The sequence below is a fragment of the Paroedura picta genome, chromosome 5 (genome assembly GCF_049243985.1).
Source record: "Paroedura picta isolate Pp20150507F chromosome 5, Ppicta_v3.0, whole genome shotgun sequence".
Classification (NCBI taxonomy): domain Eukaryota; kingdom Metazoa; phylum Chordata; class Lepidosauria; order Squamata; family Gekkonidae; genus Paroedura; species Paroedura picta.
Window position 1 is genome coordinate 80,684,496 of NC_135373.1, and position 20,758 is coordinate 80,705,253.

Here is a 20,758-nt window from a genome sequence, read left to right on the forward strand (position 1 = left end):
GCTCGCCACAGCACTGCTAAAACTGTCCTGACCGAGCAGTGATATCAGGGCTCTCTCAGCCTCACCCACCCCACAGGGTGTCTGTTGTGGGGAGAGGAATGGGAAGGCGACTGTAAGCCGCTTTGAGCCTCCTTCGGGTAGGGAAAAGCGGCATATAAGAACCAACTCTTCTTCTTCTTCTTCAAAGGGAACACAGGAGAATTTGTAATCCCTTAGCCTGCTGCAGGGGCCAACAGGGCCTGTCCCCCCCCCCCCAGAATGGTGGAACCATTCTGACACTGTTGTGTTTCCTAGAGGGATGCATTCCAGCTCTGTTGCCTGGAGATGTTGTAATTCTAGAGATCTCCAGGCCCTATCTGGAGGCTACAAAGCTAAAGCTACTGTTTCATATTGTGTACTTCTTTGTTGGCTGGCCTATCTGGAGACCAGCAACCTTACATACTAATACTGTTGCTAAGTTTTTGCTAGCTGGGTTCTTCTGTCCTTAACAGTAGCCTGCACACAAGTGATTCCTCGGGTATTACAGACTATCTACTTTAGTAAAACAATGGAAATTGTGTCATCATCAATGGCTGCTGTTGTGAATAGTCTTTATACTTTTAAAAATTACACTGAATTTCTATGTAAACCTATGAGGGTGACCTATGTAGCACATCTTACCTACTTATTGCTTGTGTTTCATAGTATTTCAAATAGATGTCTATCCAGTGAGGAGCCACTGCGTACATTTGGATGAAGTAGTTTCTAGTCCTTAAAGGCTTAAGCTATTGTTTGTTTCAAGATGCAATGAAATGCCTATTACTTATCTTTACCTTTAAGCAGACAAAACTGTGTCGCTTTGCTTAATCTCTGCTCCCAGAAAAGTATTTAAGAGGAAGGACCAATTTTAAAAGGTGGCCATCCTCTTGCCAGCAAGCTGTGCTGCTAAAATTGAAATGTTCTTTAGAGCTAGTCTGGCAGACTGCAAATATCCCATGATCTAGCATTGGCTGTGAAGAATCTTACTATTAAAATGAAAGGTTTCTGGTCTGATGCCTGCTGTTAATGGTTAACCACAAGCCAAGCATTCTCTCATAGGCAATTGTTGGAAGAAGCTGCATAAAAACAACCATAATAATTGATTATAATTTAGGCAACTTAGAACTTAAAATTAAAAAAAAGAACTTAATTGCTTTTCATTAAAATTCGCCACCCCAAAACATTCTTAGTTCACAAAGGGGGTCAGGGGAAACTTTGTTCTGTTCTTCTCTCTCTTACAACTACTCCCCCCCCCCACAACAGCATTCCTATCCAGGCAGAATAAATCCTTCAGCAGCATTCTTTATCCATGGCTGTTTGATGTAGTTCCAGCAACTTCAAACGCAAGAACCATCCGGACTGCTTAAAGTCGAAATGGCTGAGATTCCACTGTCAAGGGAACAAGCAATAGCGACAATGCAGCCTGACTGTGATGAGTAAGGAGGGCTGGGAGGAGAATGCAGGGGAACAAGCTGGCTATAGAGCTTCCTCAGCCCTCCTGCTTTTCAGGGGACCTTGATGCATCTTTTGTCAATCTGCTACCAACTAAACAAGAGAGAGAACTCCTGAATAGCTCTACTGCTGTGCTCAAAGAAATCAGAGTTCAGCACAAGCTGTACAAGAAAACTTCAAGGAGGTCTTGGTTGCTGAAAACAACCTCATGCTGAAGGGTTTGGCAGCAGTTAAAATTTCACAGTATTCCTTTTCCATCATTGGAACCACCTTGCAATTTCCATATGCCTGAATTGTCAGATCATTCCCCAAGGGTGAGCAACCTAAAGACTCAGCTCTTAGGCAATATGCAGGATAATTTTTAGGCATATATACTCAGAAGTACATCCCTAGCATGTGTTTAGGACAGCAGATTGCCTAAATCTCCAACATGGTGATCTCCAATATGGAGCCTGATGAGTTTTCTTGAGTTCCATTGAAATGAGTTCCATGAAATGAGTTCCATTTCCTCCCAAACATATTTTTTCCAAACATTTCTGCCATATCTGCTCTCCACTGTATGAGGAATGACAGAGTTGACCATCAACTCCAGTTACATTTTGTCAAGAGCCAAAGAAGTCTCCTCTCCCTCCGAGGAGCAAGAAAGAGGTAAGTGTATGATTGATACACCATATTGCTAATGCTTGATAAGTATTTTGGTATGCAACTGGACTGCCAGATGGGTGAAGGATTGAAAAAAATGAAGATTAAGACCAATAAAATGCTGTGTGTATAGTTCTATCCTATGATTAATTACTACTGCTTTTCTGTTGAATGACTGGAGCCATGAAGTTAAGGTTGCTGACTTCTGGTTGGGAAGTACCTGGAAATTCTGAGGGTGGAACCTGGGGAGGGTTTAGGGAAAGGCCTAAGTAGGTTATAATGCAATGAAGTCCTCCCTCTAAAATAGCCGTTTTCTCCAGGGGAATTCACCTTTGTAGACTGGAGATCAGTTGTAATTCCAGGATATCTCCAGGCCCCACATGGAGGTTGGTAACCCTACATGAAGTAAAGCAATCATCTCATCAATATATAACATTCTATGTTTTTTTAATGCTTCCTGTATTTTATTTTGTATTGATTGTCTAAGGCTTGATTTTCACAGTCCAGAGAAAGAGGTGGAAATGGGATACAATGTACAAAGTACAATGGTGGGCCGAAATCAAACTGTAGACTCGATATCACAGAGATTAGCATTTTGAAATATCACTTAAGCTTAAAAACTTCCGGCAAACAGAAAACAAGCACAACAAGCAAAGATAGGTAATAGGAGCTTTCTCCCTGCAGTACTAATTTTCTATTCTTGTAGGATTTTATAAGTGAAGGAATATTCCAAACTGCTCTGTTATTTCTTGTCTGAAACACTTCATTTGCTGCTGCAATTCTTGTCAAGTGACCAAGCCAGTTGTCCATCTCCTCATGTTGGTTGATTAGATCAGCCTCTGCTCACTTCTGGGTTCTTCCTGTGGTTGATCCTTCAATACTTTCTAGATGGCTGCTTGGATTCCAAGTAGTGTTTCTGCAGGCAGAGGGGGTGGCAGATTTTTTCCAATTCCCACCCTTCCTGTGATAGACTCTGATCCTGTACCTTTGGAGTCCCAGTCCTCTGGACACTTTAGACTAGTGATCCCCAACCTGTGGGCCGCACAGGTTGTAGGTGGGCCCCGAAGGACGCCTTCTCCCCCCCCCGGCCCTTTACTTCATCCCCCCCCCAGCCCTTTACAACACACTTCATTGTTGTGGTGTGTCTGTATCTTATTTTGAATGGATGTTTAAACATTACCATAGCAATCAGAGAGCGTTAGGGCAGTGGTTGAGAGTAGAGGAGTAAACTATCCCCCCCCCCGGGCCTCAGTAAAAGGTGTTGAGTGGTCCCCGGTGAGTGGTCCCCAGCGTTGAGTGGTCCCCAGTGATAAAAAGGTTGGGGACCACGGGAGTGTGCGTATGAGGAAGCTGTACTTTGCACACAGAATTTTTTTACTTCCATGCAAATTCTCTGCTAGATTTATCAGCTCTCTTATAGTTCAAGAAATGCTGAACTCTTTGAGACAGTTTTTTCAGCACATGATTAAATTTTTGGGAGGTGTGTCAGTATTTATGGATGGTTCTTTTGTAGATAGAAACTGTTTTAGTTGCATTATTTAATATGTGTTAATTTCCTATGGTAAGGCACTTTGAGCCAGCTTGCTGTAGTGGCTAAAGCATGCAGCCGGCTGGGTGACCTTGGGTTTGTCACAGCTCTGAAGATAATGTTCTCACAGAGCAGCAATGTCAGGGCTCTCTTAGCCCCACTTACATCACAAGGACTTTTTCTGCACCGGGAATTTGCCCCGCCTTACCACTTGTTGGATGGCAGGGTAAATTCCTGGTTTCACTCAACATCAGTATCAGGCCGGGTCATCCTGGGCTTGGCATGACTCATGTCCCCTGATGCCCTGCAGTGAGGGAATGCATTCGCTTCCCTGCCCTGAGCACCAATGGGGCCAATGCCGGACCTAGGCCATAGGGAAGGGAAGAGTCAGGCCATCCAGGCCTGGTTCCTCCCCCAGCTATGGCATCCCAAAAGGGACAAAAAATGCCCCAGGAGGCTCTACGGTATTGTGCAGCAGAGCCGGCTGGGGCATTATGTTTTGTTCAGGAATGTGGTATTGCTACTATGTTCCTTAACAAAATAACCCCTGCCCCCCAATGATGTAAATAAACAATTCCATTCCACCATGTAATTCAGCAGCTTGGGTACACCAAGTTTCACTAATTGTTTCAACTAACGTATATGGAGCACCATTGTGACCGCAGGTTTAGAAAGCTGTCCCTAACAATTAGTGGCTGATGAATGCATGGCCAAAGAGACAGTGGAGCCAGATGGACTTCCCATCTAATGAGAGAAAACATCTAATGAGAGAGAGAAAAAACAAACTGAGAGGGAATTAAAAGAGGGGTGCATTGAGGGTGCTGTAGCACTTTGAACTCAAAAAGCAGGGACCATACACTATCTAGAAAGGGCTATATATTGTAACATGACCTGTCATAAGGATATACACAATGTGAATGGCATACTGTTCCCTCATGCAGCAAATGCATGTAGGTGATAAACAGATCCTGCATGCTGTTCCAATTCCTTGATTACGCATTGGCCATGTCCATGCATATGTTGTGTGTGAAGGCCAGGCTTTCTCAACCAGGGTTTCGTGAAACACTGGGGTTTCTTGACAAACCTGGATGGGTTTCCTGAATGAGTGGGGGTTAATTTTAATATAGTTTAAAAAATGTGTTAACCCTTTATCTGGTGATATGACCATATATGGTCGACCTGACTGCCCTCCCAAAATGGCCAATGACGAGCCTGGAGGGGGTGAGAAAAGGAGGAGCCCCAGGTGGGTGTGTACACGGTTATGTTTGCCAACCTTATTTTGTACAATCAAGCCACTTCTAGGGTTTCTTGAAGCCTGAATAATGTTTCAGGTGTTTCTCAGCAGTAAAAAAAAAAATGAGAAAGGCTGGTGTAGGCTATAAAGACACCTGTCTTTGTGTAAGATTTATGACCTGTGGGTCTATCTCAGTGATTCTTAACGAGGCCATACAACTTCCCAGGGAACTGTTTACAAATCTGAGGCATTCAGAAGTTTTTGGAGCAATTTTTTGGGGGGGAGGAGGATTTCAAGTAGCCACACTTGCAATGGCTCCTGATAGACACTAAAGAAAAATAGGGTTATTTTACCTATGCCATCTTGAGAATAAAATTCTACATGTCTTCACCAAATCCCCAGATCCTAAATGTTACCCCCAGTACACAGTAAATAGGATTCAACATAATGTTAACTATCAGGAGCTAAGGTCTCATTGAATAATATTCTTGTTCACACACACAAGCACGCACGCACACATGCACGCACACACACACACACACACACACACACACTAATATTAATGAAGTTATTGGAGTACTGTTTTTATGTTTGGTTGGATGGGGGAATTCAATGATAATGTTGCATGCTTGGTGGGTGGTAGTGGATTAAATGTTAGGAAGCATTGGTCTAGCTGTAATTGTGTTTATATTATATTAAGTTGTGTTTATGACAATTTTATCTATGTTCTTAATTGTTTCTAGTAGGCAGATTTCAAGGAAAGCCTGCAGTGAGATCCAGCTGTGGTAAAGCTGGTACTAATATCTGAAGCCTAGAGATTTTGGGGGTAACCAGGTAAATTCAAGCCACATTCTTCATGGGACAGGATGTCAATCCTGTTTTACTGTTTCCAGTGATAATGAATGTCCCATTGCCTTGTATCTTCTCGTACCTTCAGGGCTGCTGACTGCACTGCATATTTGACTGAGTACCCAAATGAGCTTGTTTGCCTGTGGTTCTTACACCCAATGAAGGATGCATCAGGGAGATTCCAGAAAGAGCTTTATCGTTATAAAGGGGGATTTGATGACAAAGACCTGAGAAGGCACTAGCAATAATCTTTTATACAATTTGATAAACGACTTTTAGACATGTGCAGATGTCTTTTGATTACCACATACATATTTTCTCATATATGTATCATCACGTTTTGTCAAGTTTAAGGTATAAATATATCTTGCCCTTATGTGAGATAGTTATGGCTTTCTGTAGACTTAGCAAAAACAAGCTTTGTAAAAATAGTTCTCCTATCTCCCTACATCAACAGTTCTGCTTATTCAGCTATATTCCCAGACATTTACCTTTTTTACCCACTTTACCATATACTTCTTTACATCAACAGTAATCTTTTACACAGTAGTTGAAACCAGCTACATTTAAAGTTAGAAGTTAACCCGTAAGATCAACTCATCCACTCTTAAAATGACATTAGCTTTGTCAAGTTTACTAGCTTGTGTATCAGACTGAATGTACTCGATCCACACAACTACTTTTTTTTGTCCCAGTAACTGCTGGACATTTTTAGATTAAACTGTTTCTGCGCTGGAGGCTTCGCACCAGGCTGCAGGCCAGAATTTGAAAAAGGCCAGTTGCCTTTCCTGTTCCCGCACAGGGGAGCATTTGGCCCAATGCACCTCATCTATCCCGGATTTGTGCTTCCACATGGAAGCCAGGGCAGCGAAGTTCCCAGAGCAGAAACGGTCCTAGTGACAAAAGGTCATGGTGACTAGCTTTCCTGTTCATAGTTACAACCATAAGGGTGAGCTTTGTGTCTTATTGTGTTTTTCAGCTGTAGGCCTTATGACACTACAGCAGTTTTGAAGCACTATAAGCCAGCTAAATATACACTCTTCTTTTCAGTAGTCACTTGTTGCTTTTCACTGAAAGGGCACAAGAGAGGGTTGCCATATTCTTCCCCAAATAAAAGTAACATTTTTTCATATTCTGCACATTGTCTGCTAATTATGCTGCTCAAGCTCATTACTTGTGCTACCAGTTGCTCTGCATCTCCTCCTGGTAACTACCACAAAAACCCTTTGTGAAGGATCACAAAAAACGTATCTGCTTTAAAAGAAAATAATTACAAGTCTATCATTTTGCATTCAGATTTTCAGATAGGGCAAATGATTTCCAGTCTCCACAGCTTCCAAAGACAAAAGCACCTGACAGGGCAGACCTATTAATTTACTTCATTTATATCCCACCTTTCTTCCCAAAGTAGCTTACATTAGTTTGTTTTATTGCTGCTTTTCAATAATACAGATTAAGCTGGGAAAAGGACATAAAGAATTTCTTTAAGAGAGAGAAAAAATGCTCCATTTTACACAGTACTATTTTTTTGAATAATTTTTTTACTGACTGGAACAATGGAAGGTAGAACGTACCATTTTCCAGAACTTATTAAGCAGAAAACACTTTTTTAAACATTTAACACTAGGTGTAAAAGACAGAAATTTTTTAAAATGAAAGCTGGGATCTAGACCAGGGGTAGTCAACTTGTGGTCCGCCAGATATCCATGGACTACAATTCCCATGAGTATTTGCTGGCAGGGGCTCATGGGAATTGTAGTCCATGAACATCTGGAGGACCACAGGTTGACTACACCTGGTCTAGAAAACTGAATGGTCTATACAGGTATATAGTAGCATGCTCAAGTTATAAGTGAACCTAGGATTGCCAGCTCTGTGTTAGGAAATACCTGGAGACTTTTGGGGTGGGGCTGAGAATGGGCAAGATTTGGGGTGGGGAAGGACCTCAGTAGAGTATAACACTGTGGAGCCTACCCTCAAAAGCAGGCATTTTCCCAGGGGAACTGATATCTTTAGTCAGGAGATGAGCTATAATTCCAGAGATCCCCAAGTCTCACCGGGGGACTGGCATCTCTAGGTAAGGCTGGGACAGTATGGCAACCCTAACACAAGAGATATTAGGCCCAAATGACAAGCAAGAATAAGCTGTGTTTAGCTGTTGGTTTTACAAATTTAAGTTTTGCTCTAAACCTTCCAGATAACATTTTTAATCATTCCTTGTTAAGCACAGAGGTATCTCAGATGGTGTTGTCTCTTTCCACAACACAGTAAGAACTTCCTATTTCTACCACTTGTGAGTGAAGGGAAGGGGATAGTTTCTAATTTATAATTAGCATTCCAGTACATTTTATGATGTCTTTCAAGATGAAAAAACGTCAAGTAGACAAGCCCTAAATAAATTTATCAGAACCTCTCTACTCACAAAATACCTAGTTTTAAGACCTTGTTGAAAACTGAATAGGTTGTACTTGTTATATGTGGTTAGACTGGGCCATTAACATTAAAATTGTTCAGCATAGTAAATATATGGCAGGCTTCTTTCATTTTGTTTGTGGTTTAGCCATCACACTTTCCAGGCTCTAGTTAAAAGATTTACTATACAACTTAATGTTTTTCAGCTGTCACTCAGATAAAAGAGATCCCTAGAACAAGCTGCCAATGAAAAGAACCAACCCTCATCCAAGAGCAGCTTGGCTAAGAGTGGGAGCTCTGGCAGAAGGTTCGGGAGAGATCACATAACATGCTTTGATCCTTCACTGGTGCCCAGCAAAATAAAACTTGTATGATTATGTCCTTCATACATATTTCCTATATACAGTCTTTTGGTATGGAAGTTAAAAAAAAGATTGCGTTTGTTTTTGTTCCTGGGTTACTCTCATTAAATGCACCCAACACTAGGAAGCTAAACATGAATGAAGAAGATAACAATATTATTTATGTTGAATCAGGCTTACTGAGGAGAAAGTCACTCCCATTAATTTTACATTACTATATGTGTAATTTATTTTCTGTACACAGTCTCAGGTCAAAGAGTCAACTTAATATAGGAAATGGTGAAACTTCTTTGAGGCCATTTAGTAGCACGTCCTGAGGAAAATCCTTTCCCAATGTTAAAACAAGGAAAAGACCTTGAACAAAACACATTTGAAGGACCATGTTGAGGATGTGCAACTGAATTGTAGAGCATCTGCTTTGCTTACAGAAGGTTCAAACCCTGACATTTTCAGTTAAAAGTATCAAGTAGTAAGTGATGTGAAAGACCTCTGCTTGAAATCCTGCTTATCACAGTAAACAGTGTTGACGTAGTCAGTTGTCAGTATTGACCTAATCAATGATCTGATTCAGTATGATAAGAACTGTCATCCTATCTTTTGTCCATCATATAACTCAAGGCAGTGTATGTAGAATCTTCACACAGGCTTCTATCTCTGAACACTGACTGAATTAAAAAATCTGAGTTTTAGCAAGGTTACTGGAATTACGTGCAATCATACACTGGAGCCGGGGAATGGTAGAGGACAGGAAGACCTGGAGGATCATTGTCCATGGGGTCGCGATGGGTCGGATATGACTTTGCACCTAACAACAGCAACACACTGGATCCAGAGTAGATAGAAGGTTAGATGCTTTGGGGGGGGGCTTTTTGTACACAATGGCATCTTTACAAACAAAAGAAAACCCATTACATACTCTGCATAACAAATGGGAAAATATGTTTAGTGAGAAGACTGAAGAGGATGTTGTACTTTTAGAGCTCGCTAGTTCCCATGTATTTCTGTGCAACATTTTGCTGTGCCCTAAAATTCCACAGTGAGATGTTCCCACAGTGCCAGCATCTCTGTTGTGTTACATTTGTCTGTTTGAATTTAATTATTTACCTCTGCCTTCTCTAATTAAAAAAGAACCCCAGAAGGCTGCATAAGGAACAAATAACCTTTGTTACAAAAGCACGAACAATCAAAAACAAATGTCACCATGTGCTGAGATTAAAGGTTGTGTTGGGACTGTGATTCTCCATTATCTTTCCTATTTTGGAACATCCCTGCAAACATGTTGAAGCAAGTAGGCAAAGTTTGGAATTTAAATTTCATTTTCTTCCTTTTGTTAAATTAGGATGTTTTTTATCCGCTTAGCAAGTGAACATTTATCTAAATATTTAATAAACTCTGTGCACTTGTCTTGTATTTTCTCTGCTTAATGGATCTCCATCTTTGATTTAGTTGTTTACTTTTCCCTTTGTTGCCACAGAAAATTGATTAGTCCTTCTCAGGCAAAATAGCCATTTAAATGATCAAAAGGAGTTTCAGCCTAAATACAAAGCAACCAACTGTTTTCTTATTGTTCCTGAATTCCTCAAGGTATTGTGCAGGCCTAACAATACTGGTCTCGTTTTCTTTGTCTCTGTGTGGTCTCAAGTTATTTATAGTGAGATACATGGAAGGAAGAGGTGTTGGGTTAAACAACAAATTGGTTTCTTGAACAAAAGCTAACAATTTATTTGATAAAAGTTTGGGCTACCTTCTTAATTGCCAAATAACTGAAGTATTATCACAACTGTCTTGTGGTTGTCTCCCAAATTCACATTAATTCTCTTGTGGTAACCAGTGGGATCTGAAATACTAGAGATGATAATGTATTATACTGCTGGATAATTTTCCCTAAGAATTTTAATCAGTGTAGAAACCTTACTCCATTAGATAATTTATGGTGTATAGGCTGTAATTATAATTGGAATCTCATCAGCTGTTGCCATCTACATTGTGAAACTTCGTCATAAATGTTTAGAGGCCTGTGGTATAGTTTCTCTTGGAGATACCCAAGGAAAGGTTACACAAGAATCTGGTGAAAATACTTTTTTAAATAGTATGTCCTTTACATCTATATACTATGAAAACTTCATCTACCCTCTTCCACACATTAAATCTCTATTAAAGGAACAGAACATTTTTATCTGGGCCTGTTGGCAGCCCTAACTGGTTTCAGGACAATGTGCATCTATGTACCTCTGTAGGACAACAGTGGTTGAATGATATACCATTTTCGCATGAGGAATTTGCCCTTGGACAGCCTCCAGTTGTTGTTGGGTTTCCACATGACATCATTAGCAACCTTAGGCTGTCCAAGGACTGGTATGAGTTTTGGCCAGATTTGCCTCACAATGAGAGAAATTGCCAAAACTGGATTTGCCATGCCTTATCATGCTTCACAAGCCCATGTGGAGGGATAAACATATGACAGTCTTGCTAGTGTGGTCTCACCTGCACTCTCCTGTCCATTTCCTGCTTGCAAGATTTTTTTTTTAAGTGGCATGGTTCACATTGCTGCAGGACTGCAAAGCTACATCCCCCAAGTTAAATAAAATGTTCTGTTCATTGTCCTCATCAGTTTTGGGATTTCTGGCATTTGGGTTTTAACGGGGAAAGGGGGAGGTATGTGTGATGAAGCAGCCCTCTCTCGATCAGCTAGATGTTCGTGCTCCTTGTTTTTAAGCCTTTCTGTCCACACAAAATCACTCATTGGGGTCCAGTTACCGTGGCCAACCTCTCACAAATCTACCAGGATATAGGGACCAAAACACGAAGAATCTCAAAAGGGTGTGTGTGTGTGGTAGCAACGCTGACATGTTAATGTATGCTAATATAATTCAACTCTTATATTCACATTCCTTACAATCCCCTCTTCTTTTTACATAATTTGGAACAATATGACTGTAATGTGATATAAGTAGTATGTAATGCAATCCAGAATCTAACTCTCTGGTCTCAGGGCCAAAGAACAAACTGAGAATCTTGTCACTTGTAGGGATGTGTCCATTCTTGAGTGCAGAAGGATAGGGCCAGCAACTAGTCTCTTTTAATTATTTCTTTTCACAACTTGGAAAATGTCTGCTATTAATTACTAACATAGACAGTTTTATTTCTCCAATGTTTTTGTTAACTAAACTCAAAAGGACTGATTAGCTGTTCTAGAAAAGAAATACCGTACTGCATAATTTGGATATTATGACAGTTTACTAATTTTCCACTAATTTACTTTTGCCTTATATCTGTACTCTTATGATCCATTTTGTCTGAGGAAGACTGCATGCACTCGAAAGCTCACACCTTGAATACATCTTTGTTGGTCTTAAAGGTACCATTAGACTCAATTTTTGTTCTGCTACTTCAGACCAACATGGCTACCCACTTGAATCAAAGAGGTGATATGATAGCCGTCATCAAGTACTTGAAGGGCTGTTGCATAGATGATGGAGAAGAATTCTTTTCTCTTGCCCCAAAGAGTCAGATTGGAACAAATGAGATTAAATTAATTGAATGAATTTTCAGCTAAACATCCAGAAGTTTCTGACAGTTAGAGCGGTTCCTCAGTGTAACAGGCTTCTTTGGGACGTGATGGATACTCCTTCCTTAGACATTTTTAAGCAGAGGCTAGATAGCCACCTCACAGAAATTCTGATTTCCTGAATTTAGGCAGATTGTAAATGGGTGGGCAGAAGGGATTGTGTCCATGCTTGGCTGTTGTGGCCCTTTCTTGCATGCCCAGGGAAATGCTGATCACCACTTTGGGGTCAAGAGGTGAATTTCCTCCAGGCCAGACTGGCCATGGATTCTGTTTTTGGGGGTGAGGGAGCATGATATGGGCATGGAATTGGGGTCACTGTGAGTGGGCAGGCAGTTATGGATTTCTTGAATTCTGCAGAGTGTTGAACTAGATGACCCTGGAGATCCCTTTCAGCACTATGATTCTACTGCATAGTATGAGCCCATTAATTTTTACTCAGAAATATGTCTTCTTATTGGGGACTCTGCCCAATAATACAATTGAGAAACAAAAGATGAATGTCTTCCTTGCACAGATGTAAAGACTTTTCCTGTAGTTTTATGATATCAAAAGCTTTAACGCTGAAAAGTTTGGCTTATGACATCTGTTAGAAGCTAAGCCTGGCAACTCATCAGTTACAAAAGAGAACAAGACATTAAAATAAACAGAAAAATCTGCTGCATAATCATGATTCATTACAAAGCAGAGCACCAAGTGTGAGATGCTTCCACAGTAGCCAAGGCTCTTCCATAAAATCTTGAAGCCAACCCTCTGAGAATGGAAAGAAATGCCAAGCTTATGTTTAATTGGGGTCAAGTATTAAGTAGGCCTGTGACAGCTACCATGCTATTGCCTATATAGCATCAAATGCACAGCACAGTAAATTGTGTGTGTGTGGGGGGGGGACTGACAATCCGTAGCAACTCAGTTCAAATCAATATATCTAATTCTGAGCATGATCACAGAGTGTGAAACAAAAGATCTGCACAATGGAGCTATGCATAGGTCAGGTGATTTTCCCAGCATATCTGGAGGCACCCTCATGTTTGCAGAAAAATCCTACAACAGAGGTAAAACAACACCTCACATTTCAAATTAATTGGAAAAAACAAATGTTTGGGGATTATGTCATGAGACTTCAGTCACGACTTTGAAGGGTGCTTATCGATCCCATTAACTATGTTGTAAAATACAACTGCCTCTACCAAAGGAGAATTATGGTGGTGGCAGGAGGCCAGAAGTCAGGTGAAGGAAGAAACAGTGGTGGAATGAGGTGGCAGGTAAAGCTAGGGAGAGAGAAGTGATGAAAGAAAGAACAGGCAGGTAAGCAAGTGAACCAATGGGGGAGAGGCAGCATCAGAGATGGAGAAGGTGGGAGGTAGAGGCAGTGACAACTAGGCCAGGCAGATAAATAAGCAAGCAAGATGCATTGGTTGCTGCACAGGAAGGAGACAGTAGCAGTGAGGGAAGAAAGGACTGAGGATCAGAAGAAAGTAGGAGAAACCAGCATAGGAGAGTGGATTTTTCCTCCCCCATTAGTTATTTTGGAGGTCCCTCTTTATTTATTTATATTTTTATACCACCTTCTTGTACATACAGACTTAAAAAATAGCTTATTTTATATCCCTGCAAAATCCAAGTCTAATCTTACCTCTGCCCCTACACTATTGCCCCTTTTCATTCAGACTTATTTGGATGCTTAGAAACCAACATTCCTCACATTAAAAAGGGGGGCAAAGACAATTATGAAATAAAAAGAACAAATAAATCACTGTCACTACTTGAAACATATACTCTAGGAGTTTCATTGGTGTTTATAGGAATATATTCATATTTACCACATGTATCAGACCATTAAGAGCCTCTTGTGGCGCAGAGTGGTAAGGCAGCCGTCTGAAAGCTTTGCCCATGAGGCTGGGAGTTCAATCCCAGCAGCCGGCTCAAGGTTGACTCAGCCTTCCATCCTTCTGAGGTTGGTAAAATGAGTACCCAGATTGCTGGGGGGTAAACGGTAATGACTGGGGAAGGCACTGGCAAACCACCCTGTATTGAGTCTGCCAAGAAAACGCTGGAGGGCGTCACCCCAAGGGTCAGACATGACTCGGTGCTTGCACAGGGGATGCCTTTACCTTTACCTTTTATCAGACCATTGGCCTATCAAAGTCAGTATTGTCTACTCAGACTGGCAATGACTCAGACAAAAGTCTTTCTTGTCACCTACTATCTGGTCTTTTAAACTGGATTTGTGCCAGGGGTTGAACCTGGGAACTGTTTTATACTAGGGCTTGGGTCCACCAATGTTTTTCCATGGGTGGAAATATTTCTGCTGATGGAATACAATTTTCTTGCCCTCTCCACTTGAATGACTCTTGTGCCTATGACATATTGGGTTGAAGGAGGTAGCGGTACAGCTGTTACTGAAGAAACCATCCTTAGATCCGTAGGAGCCTGCCAACTACCGCTCTGTCTCACATCTGGCATTTCTAGAGAAGGTGGTAGAAAAGGTTGCTGTGGACCAATTATCAACATCCCTGAATGAAGCTTCAGTCTTGGACCCAGCCCAGTTGGGCTTCTGGCCTGATCATGGGGTAGAAACAGTGCTGATCACCCTGATGGATGACCTCCATCACCAGCTGAATCGAGACAAGTCAGCGGTGCTCATATTGTTTGTTCTCATAGCAGTGTTTGACACAGTTGACCTAACTCACCACCTCACCAATGCTGGAATACAAGGGACAGCCCTTCACCGGCTGATCTCTTTCTTCTGGAGTTGTGGACAGAGGGTAGCAATTGTAGAGAACCAATCACACCACTGCTAACTTCCATGTGGGGTGCTACAGGGAGTAGTTCTATATGTTTATGTGCCCTCTCACTCAGCTGGTATGGATGTTCGGACTGGGATGTCATCAATATTCCGATGACACCCAGCTCTTCCTTCTAATGGATGGCTGTTCTGATTCACCCCAGAGTCACCCCAGATGTCTGGAAGCAGTGATGGAATGGCTCAAGAAGAGCTGTTTGAAACTCAACCCTTCAAAGAGGTTCTGTGGCTAGATAGAAAAGATTCCAGTGAGGAAGCATTGGAAAGGTTCCAGTGAGCAAGTGCAATTGCTATCAGTGATTCACTCCACCAGGAACCTGGGTGTGATCTTTGACATTTCCCTCTTTATGTAGGAACAGGTCACGAGAATAGCACGGCTGTGTTAAGCTAAGCTGCTAGTGCCCTACCTGACCCCAGAACACCTAGCTACAGTGATCCATGTGATGGTCACCTCTAGACTGGATTTTTGTAACTCACTTTATGCAGGCCTACCCTTATCCCTGCTCTGGAAACTCTAGTTTGTACAGAATGCAGCAGCCACAGTCCTCATTAGGGCTCACATTCGGCATGTACTCCAACAGATCCACTGGCTACCAATTGAATCTTAGATCAGGCTTAAGGTCTTGGCCTCTTGTGGCGCAGAGTGGTAAGGCAGCCGTCTGAAAGCTTTTCCCATGAGCCTGGGAGTTCAATCCCAGCAGCCGGCTCAAGGTTGACTCAGCCTTCCATCCTTCCGAGGTTGGTAAAATGAGTACCCAGATTGCTGGGGGGTAAACGGTAATGACTGGGGAAGGCACTGGCAAACCACCCCGTATTGAGTCTGCTAGAGGGCATCACCCCAAGGGTCAGACATGACCCGGTGCTTGCACAGGGGATACCTTTACCTTTAATTACCTTCAAGGACATACACAGTCAGGGCCCAGCATACCTGAGGGACTATCTTCTTATAGCCCCCAGAGAGCACTACACTTGCAAAACAGAGTTCTTCCACCTAGCCTTTGGTAGGGGACAATGAACCAATACCATTGACTGGGGCTCCCTAGAATCCCTCCTCACCAGATATGCCCACCAGATACAGCACAAGACAACCCCAAGTCTGGCCATCTCATCAAGCAACAGTTTGCGTTATACGGTTATATAACTGACAGTTTAAATATTTGCAGTATTTACAAGTTACAAGTTTACATGTTAATGGGTTTAATTTCTATGTATTGCACCACTATTACCATGGAATTTGTGAACTGTGAATTCATGCTGTAAACTGCCCTGAGCTGCAAGGGAGGGCAGTATAAAAATGTAACTAACAAACAAAATTCATTTCAAAATGCTGTTCCTGAGGGGGCTCCATCCTTTAGGAGCAGCACTGGGAGGGGGGGCTGAAAAAGTCTGAGGGCAGAAATCTTTCTACCACCAAGCCTAAGGGTGGAAATTCTCTTTTGATTTCTTTAAGAAAAGAGGTTTGAATCTGTGATACTTCTTCACTCATATGTGGTACTCTGCTCTGCATTACATATTTGCTGCTTTTAAAAGAGATCACTACTGAGATATACTAGCATGAGAGCAAAGGATCATCCTTTCTGTACTACACAAGTAATACATTCATCCTCTAGTTTTTTGCCATCCCATAAATAATCCCAGTGATGCCCTTCTGGGATTTGAAGGCACTCAGAAAGAATAATAAAATCGGTGACCAAGGTAGTGTTATGCTGGTGCAAGAGGGTTGTCTGGGTTCACTTGGGATTGGGATAATGACATATTGGCCTTGGGCCTATGAGATATTGAATCTACTCCTCATCGCAGTGGAGCATAAGATCAGCCCAGTAATGAGATTCTTAGATACACTGTCATGTATTACTGTGTCTTCACACACAAAATGTAAAGCAGCATCTTTATTTCATACATAACAATCAGTATAAAAATGTTTATTACATAAGAGCTGTCTTGTGTACAATATATTATATTGCTATAAGCTGATGCAAAGACTGTGTTCATACTTCATAGTTCCACTTTTGTTTCCAATATATTATATTGTTTCAGTGCCACAACCACATTTTATTTAATACTGAGAATGCAGTAGAGATGGGAATTGGTTTTAAATTAGAAAACTTTTTGTTTTATTAAACAAAATATTTCTTTAAAAATCCATTGTGTCTCCAAATTAAATGTTCTATTTTGCTTATGCTACTTCTGCACGATCAGGCAAAATGTATACTCCAGGCCAGCATATTTTTGACCCTCTCCCCATTTTTTTGGTTTGTCAATTTGTTCCAAGGAATGAATTGTGGGAAAACTTAACATGGTAAAGAGTTGAAATAAAGTCCAAAAACCAGTTAAAAGCACTGAATAGAAAAAGCCTATATAACTGTACTTAGGCGAAGTAAAACTTAAAAAGGAATAGCAACTATCAACTCAGTGGTTTATAATGACGCTAGTAAAATTCAGGCCAGTAATCTTAAAATGTAATGAACGGCGTTTTAACATTCAACACATGAAAGGTTAATGAAGGCGATGAACTTTGTGTAACCTAAAACGTTTCAGATGTTGGTGTTCACCAGATATAATTGGATTCGGGTGGCGCTTGCCTCTCTTCGGCCCTTTTAGGTGAAGGCGTGTGCTGCCTGTGCTTGGTGCCTGGTGGCCTCAGGGCATTTGCAAGGTTGGCTCCGTATCCTGAAAAATGATCCAGTTGAAGAATCAAGAAACTACAAATGCAGACCTGTTGTTTCCATGGTTAATATTTCACATGGGAAGAGTATTCAGCCCTTGAATACAGCAATGGACCGTACAAGTTCTGGTACCATCCCTGGCAGTGTTTGCGTGACTCAGTTTTCATTTTGAAAGACATGACAGTTCTAGATCTAGCATTCAGTAGTAGATTACTGCTAGCCAACAGCTGAATCATTCTAGCACTTTTGCTAGACTACTTCCCAGGTGGATTCTGGCACTATGAACAAGGCTTTTAAATGCTTCAACACATTGTGGTCTGCAACTCTTGCCATGTTCTGATTTCTCGCTTTTGAAAGGGTTTGGGGACTTGTGACCTAGTAAACATGTATTTGCTACAGGAAAAAAAATCAGTTAATTCTGACTATACAATTTCTCCCAACGTCTTTATGAGACAAACATTCAGATTACTTACTGGTGCCCATTCTAAAGGCTTGTAGTGCAGTGCTCAGATAGTCTATCTTCAGACAATGGCTTGTATCCTATGACTAAATGAGGAGCTTCCTCTGCTAGAACAAGGGATCTCTTTAGTGGAAGAGAATCATAGGCTCTAATCCAATAACGTTTCATTGTCTGGTTGTGCAATCCTAAAAACATTTTTCTAGAAGTAAGCCTGATTGAATACAACTGATTGGGAATTGAAGTAGACCTACTTAGGATGGCACTGTTTGAGATTATATAGTAGGGCTATTATAGCTGATAGTGTTAATTGTGTGCATCCCACTATGTCCGGTCAATCTAGTTTGGTCAGTTTTCAAAGTATTTCAAATTCATCCTCCTGCAACAGATATATGCATCAGTAGCGATTGGACAGTACCTACAGTTCCCTTGATGAATAATGTACTGTCCCCAAATCATGGCTAAGGTTTATGCCCACGCTTTTACTCATAGTATTGGCTTATACATCTGATGATTTTATCTTGCTGCCTTTTTTGGTTAGGTTTTCATACAGATTTATTTTTTTAAGATTAATATTCCATTTTTTAAGATTAATATTTTCAGCCCTATTAGGGACAAGAGAGCTAACAACTAAAAATAGAGCAGTAGGAAAACATATAATAAAATGAATTAAAAACAAAAACTAAAATAGACACATATACAAAAACAGAGAAAGATCACTTTAAAATATAGGGCAGGGAAGAGAGATTATTGATGGAATGTCAGACCCACAAAAATGTCTTCACCTTTTGGCATAAGACAGTGATAGGAGGGATGGAGTTCCAAAGCATTGGTACCAAGACCAAAAGACCATCTCTTAGATTACCACCTACCTAAACGTAGAAGGGAAGCACCCAAAACAAGGCCTTAGAAGATGATTGTAGTGATTAGGTATGTTCTTATGTGAATAGGTTGGTCCTTAAATTATGCTGGCCCCAGACCCCATAAGGCTTTAGATGTCAACACTATCACCTGGAATTGCTCTCAGGAATAAACTGGGAGCTTGTGAAGATGAATCAAGTCTGACATCATATGGTCCCTATGACCCAATCCAGCAGCAGCATTTTGGGCAAATTGAAGTTTCTGAATACTTGTCAAGGGCAGCCCCAAGTAGAACACACTGCTTTGTGGGAGGACAACCACATCCAGAATGAGAAATATCTCAATTTCCAGGTCAGTCCTTTTGTTCACCAATAGTATGTGCATTTTTCATGATCATGAAATCTTATGCTGTCCATGATGTTTTTATATTTGCTTCTGCAGATTCCATGGACAGCAAAAGTCACAAATAAGTATATACTAGAGCGGATAAAACCTGGCATATCATGGGAAAGAAAAATTGCAAAACTCTGGCTCACTTACTTTGGCGATATTATGCAATCCAACTCAATGGAGAAAGCAATTATGCTGTGACTGGTTAGTGGTATAAGGAAACCAGACCAACAAAGAACACAGTGGTTGGATACAATCAAAATGGACACTGAACAGAGCATTCTACAACTAAACGAAGCAGTGCAAGATCAGAAGACGAGGAGACAGCTGAACCATAGGATTGCCAAGAGTCAGACGTGACTGAATGGCTAACATCATCATCATCACTTTACTGTTTTCACTTGCTATTTTGAGGTTGCAATGGGCAATCATGCTGAAGAAGTGGTAAAGAGATGTTTTCACTAAAAAGCAGAAGAAACTATTATGTGAAAAGACGAATGCTTATCTATATGCACGTCAGTACTCATGTAGCCATCAAAAATAGTGTCAAATAATTCCTTTTTTAAAAAGGAGGTTCCCTTTCCCCTTCCTTACATTTGAATGGTTATCAAAATGCTGGAGCAGAATCCTGGTCAGTGCCATTGTAGCAGTAAGATCAAAGTCACTTCTGCAGACCCCACTAATTGTGGATTCCAGAGAGTGGGTTTTGTGGAAAATTTTTGCAATAAGCAAGTGGAAGATCATAATAATCCAAACACAATGTGGACTATTAAGCTGCTCCAAACAATCTTACCAACTATGGCACTGGGCTAGTACAGAAAGCTGAACCTGGATATATAATACTTTATTTATTATTCGACTTATTACTTGCCACGAGCCAGTTGTGAGTTACAATAAAAAAACCCAATAAAATAAAACAATTCCCCAACTTTAAAAACCATTCTCTTCCAAGCGGTGAAACACTAACCCTCATCCCCCCACTCTGCTCAACAACCTCCCATCTAGGGAAGATGTTCATGGGGAGAAGCTAAGCCCAGGAGGGGCCCCTGATCTCAATTGCCCTGGCCTCAACCAAATGCCTGTGGAAAAGCTCCATCTTGCAGGCCCTGTAGAGCTCTGAAAGCTCTGTCATGGCCCTCAGCTCTTCTGGCAGTTCATTCCACCAGGTCAGGGCCCAGACTGAAAAGGCCCTAGCCCTGGTCAAGCCCAGGTGTACCTCTTGTACTTCGCAGCAGGATGGGTTCTTGTTATCCTGTGAGGAGCAGTTACCATTGCCAGATGTGGCATAGAGACTTTGCACAAAGCTGTTGCTTGCAACATAATTGTTTGGAGAGGAAGAATAGGCAGGTACCCTTTCCATGCAACATTCACAGTGAATATGCTCCTGTACCCAATGGTCTGATGAAATTTCAGCTGGCAGATGGGAAGGAATGTAATTTGTGCCTCCATCATCTCAAGTTACTACCCCCTTGTATATTTATAGATGGAAGAATCAGATGTTTATTTTAAATGCCACTTA

The 20,758-nt window shown here is 41.2% G+C and overlaps 1 protein-coding gene and 1 long non-coding RNA gene across 3 annotated transcripts in view; one reads left to right on the forward strand and one right to left on the reverse strand.

Moving 5' to 3' along the window:
* The first annotated feature begins 1,301 nt into the window (after positions 1-1,301).
* LOC143838023 (uncharacterized) lies at positions 1,302-9,901 on the forward strand. Its single transcript, XR_013231202.1, has 3 exons — positions 1,302-2,118; positions 5,618-5,708; positions 8,342-9,901. It is a non-coding gene; the product is annotated as an uncharacterized LOC143838023 (long non-coding RNA).
* Positions 9,902-16,709: 6,808 nt separating this feature from the next.
* Positions 16,710-20,758, reverse strand: part of WIF1 (Wnt inhibitory factor 1) — a 49,644-nt gene continuing 45,595 nt past the window's right edge. Inside the window, exon 10 of one of the 2 annotated variants that reach the window (XM_077338707.1) lies at positions 16,710-17,535. In XM_077338707.1, coding sequence (XP_077194822.1) covers positions 17,414-17,535 — 122 coding nt within the window. In that variant the 3' untranslated portion in view covers positions 16,710-17,413. Of the gene's footprint in view, positions 17,536-17,576; positions 19,701-20,758 lie in introns of those variants that run through there. The other variant, XM_077338706.1, reaches the window with a different exon arrangement.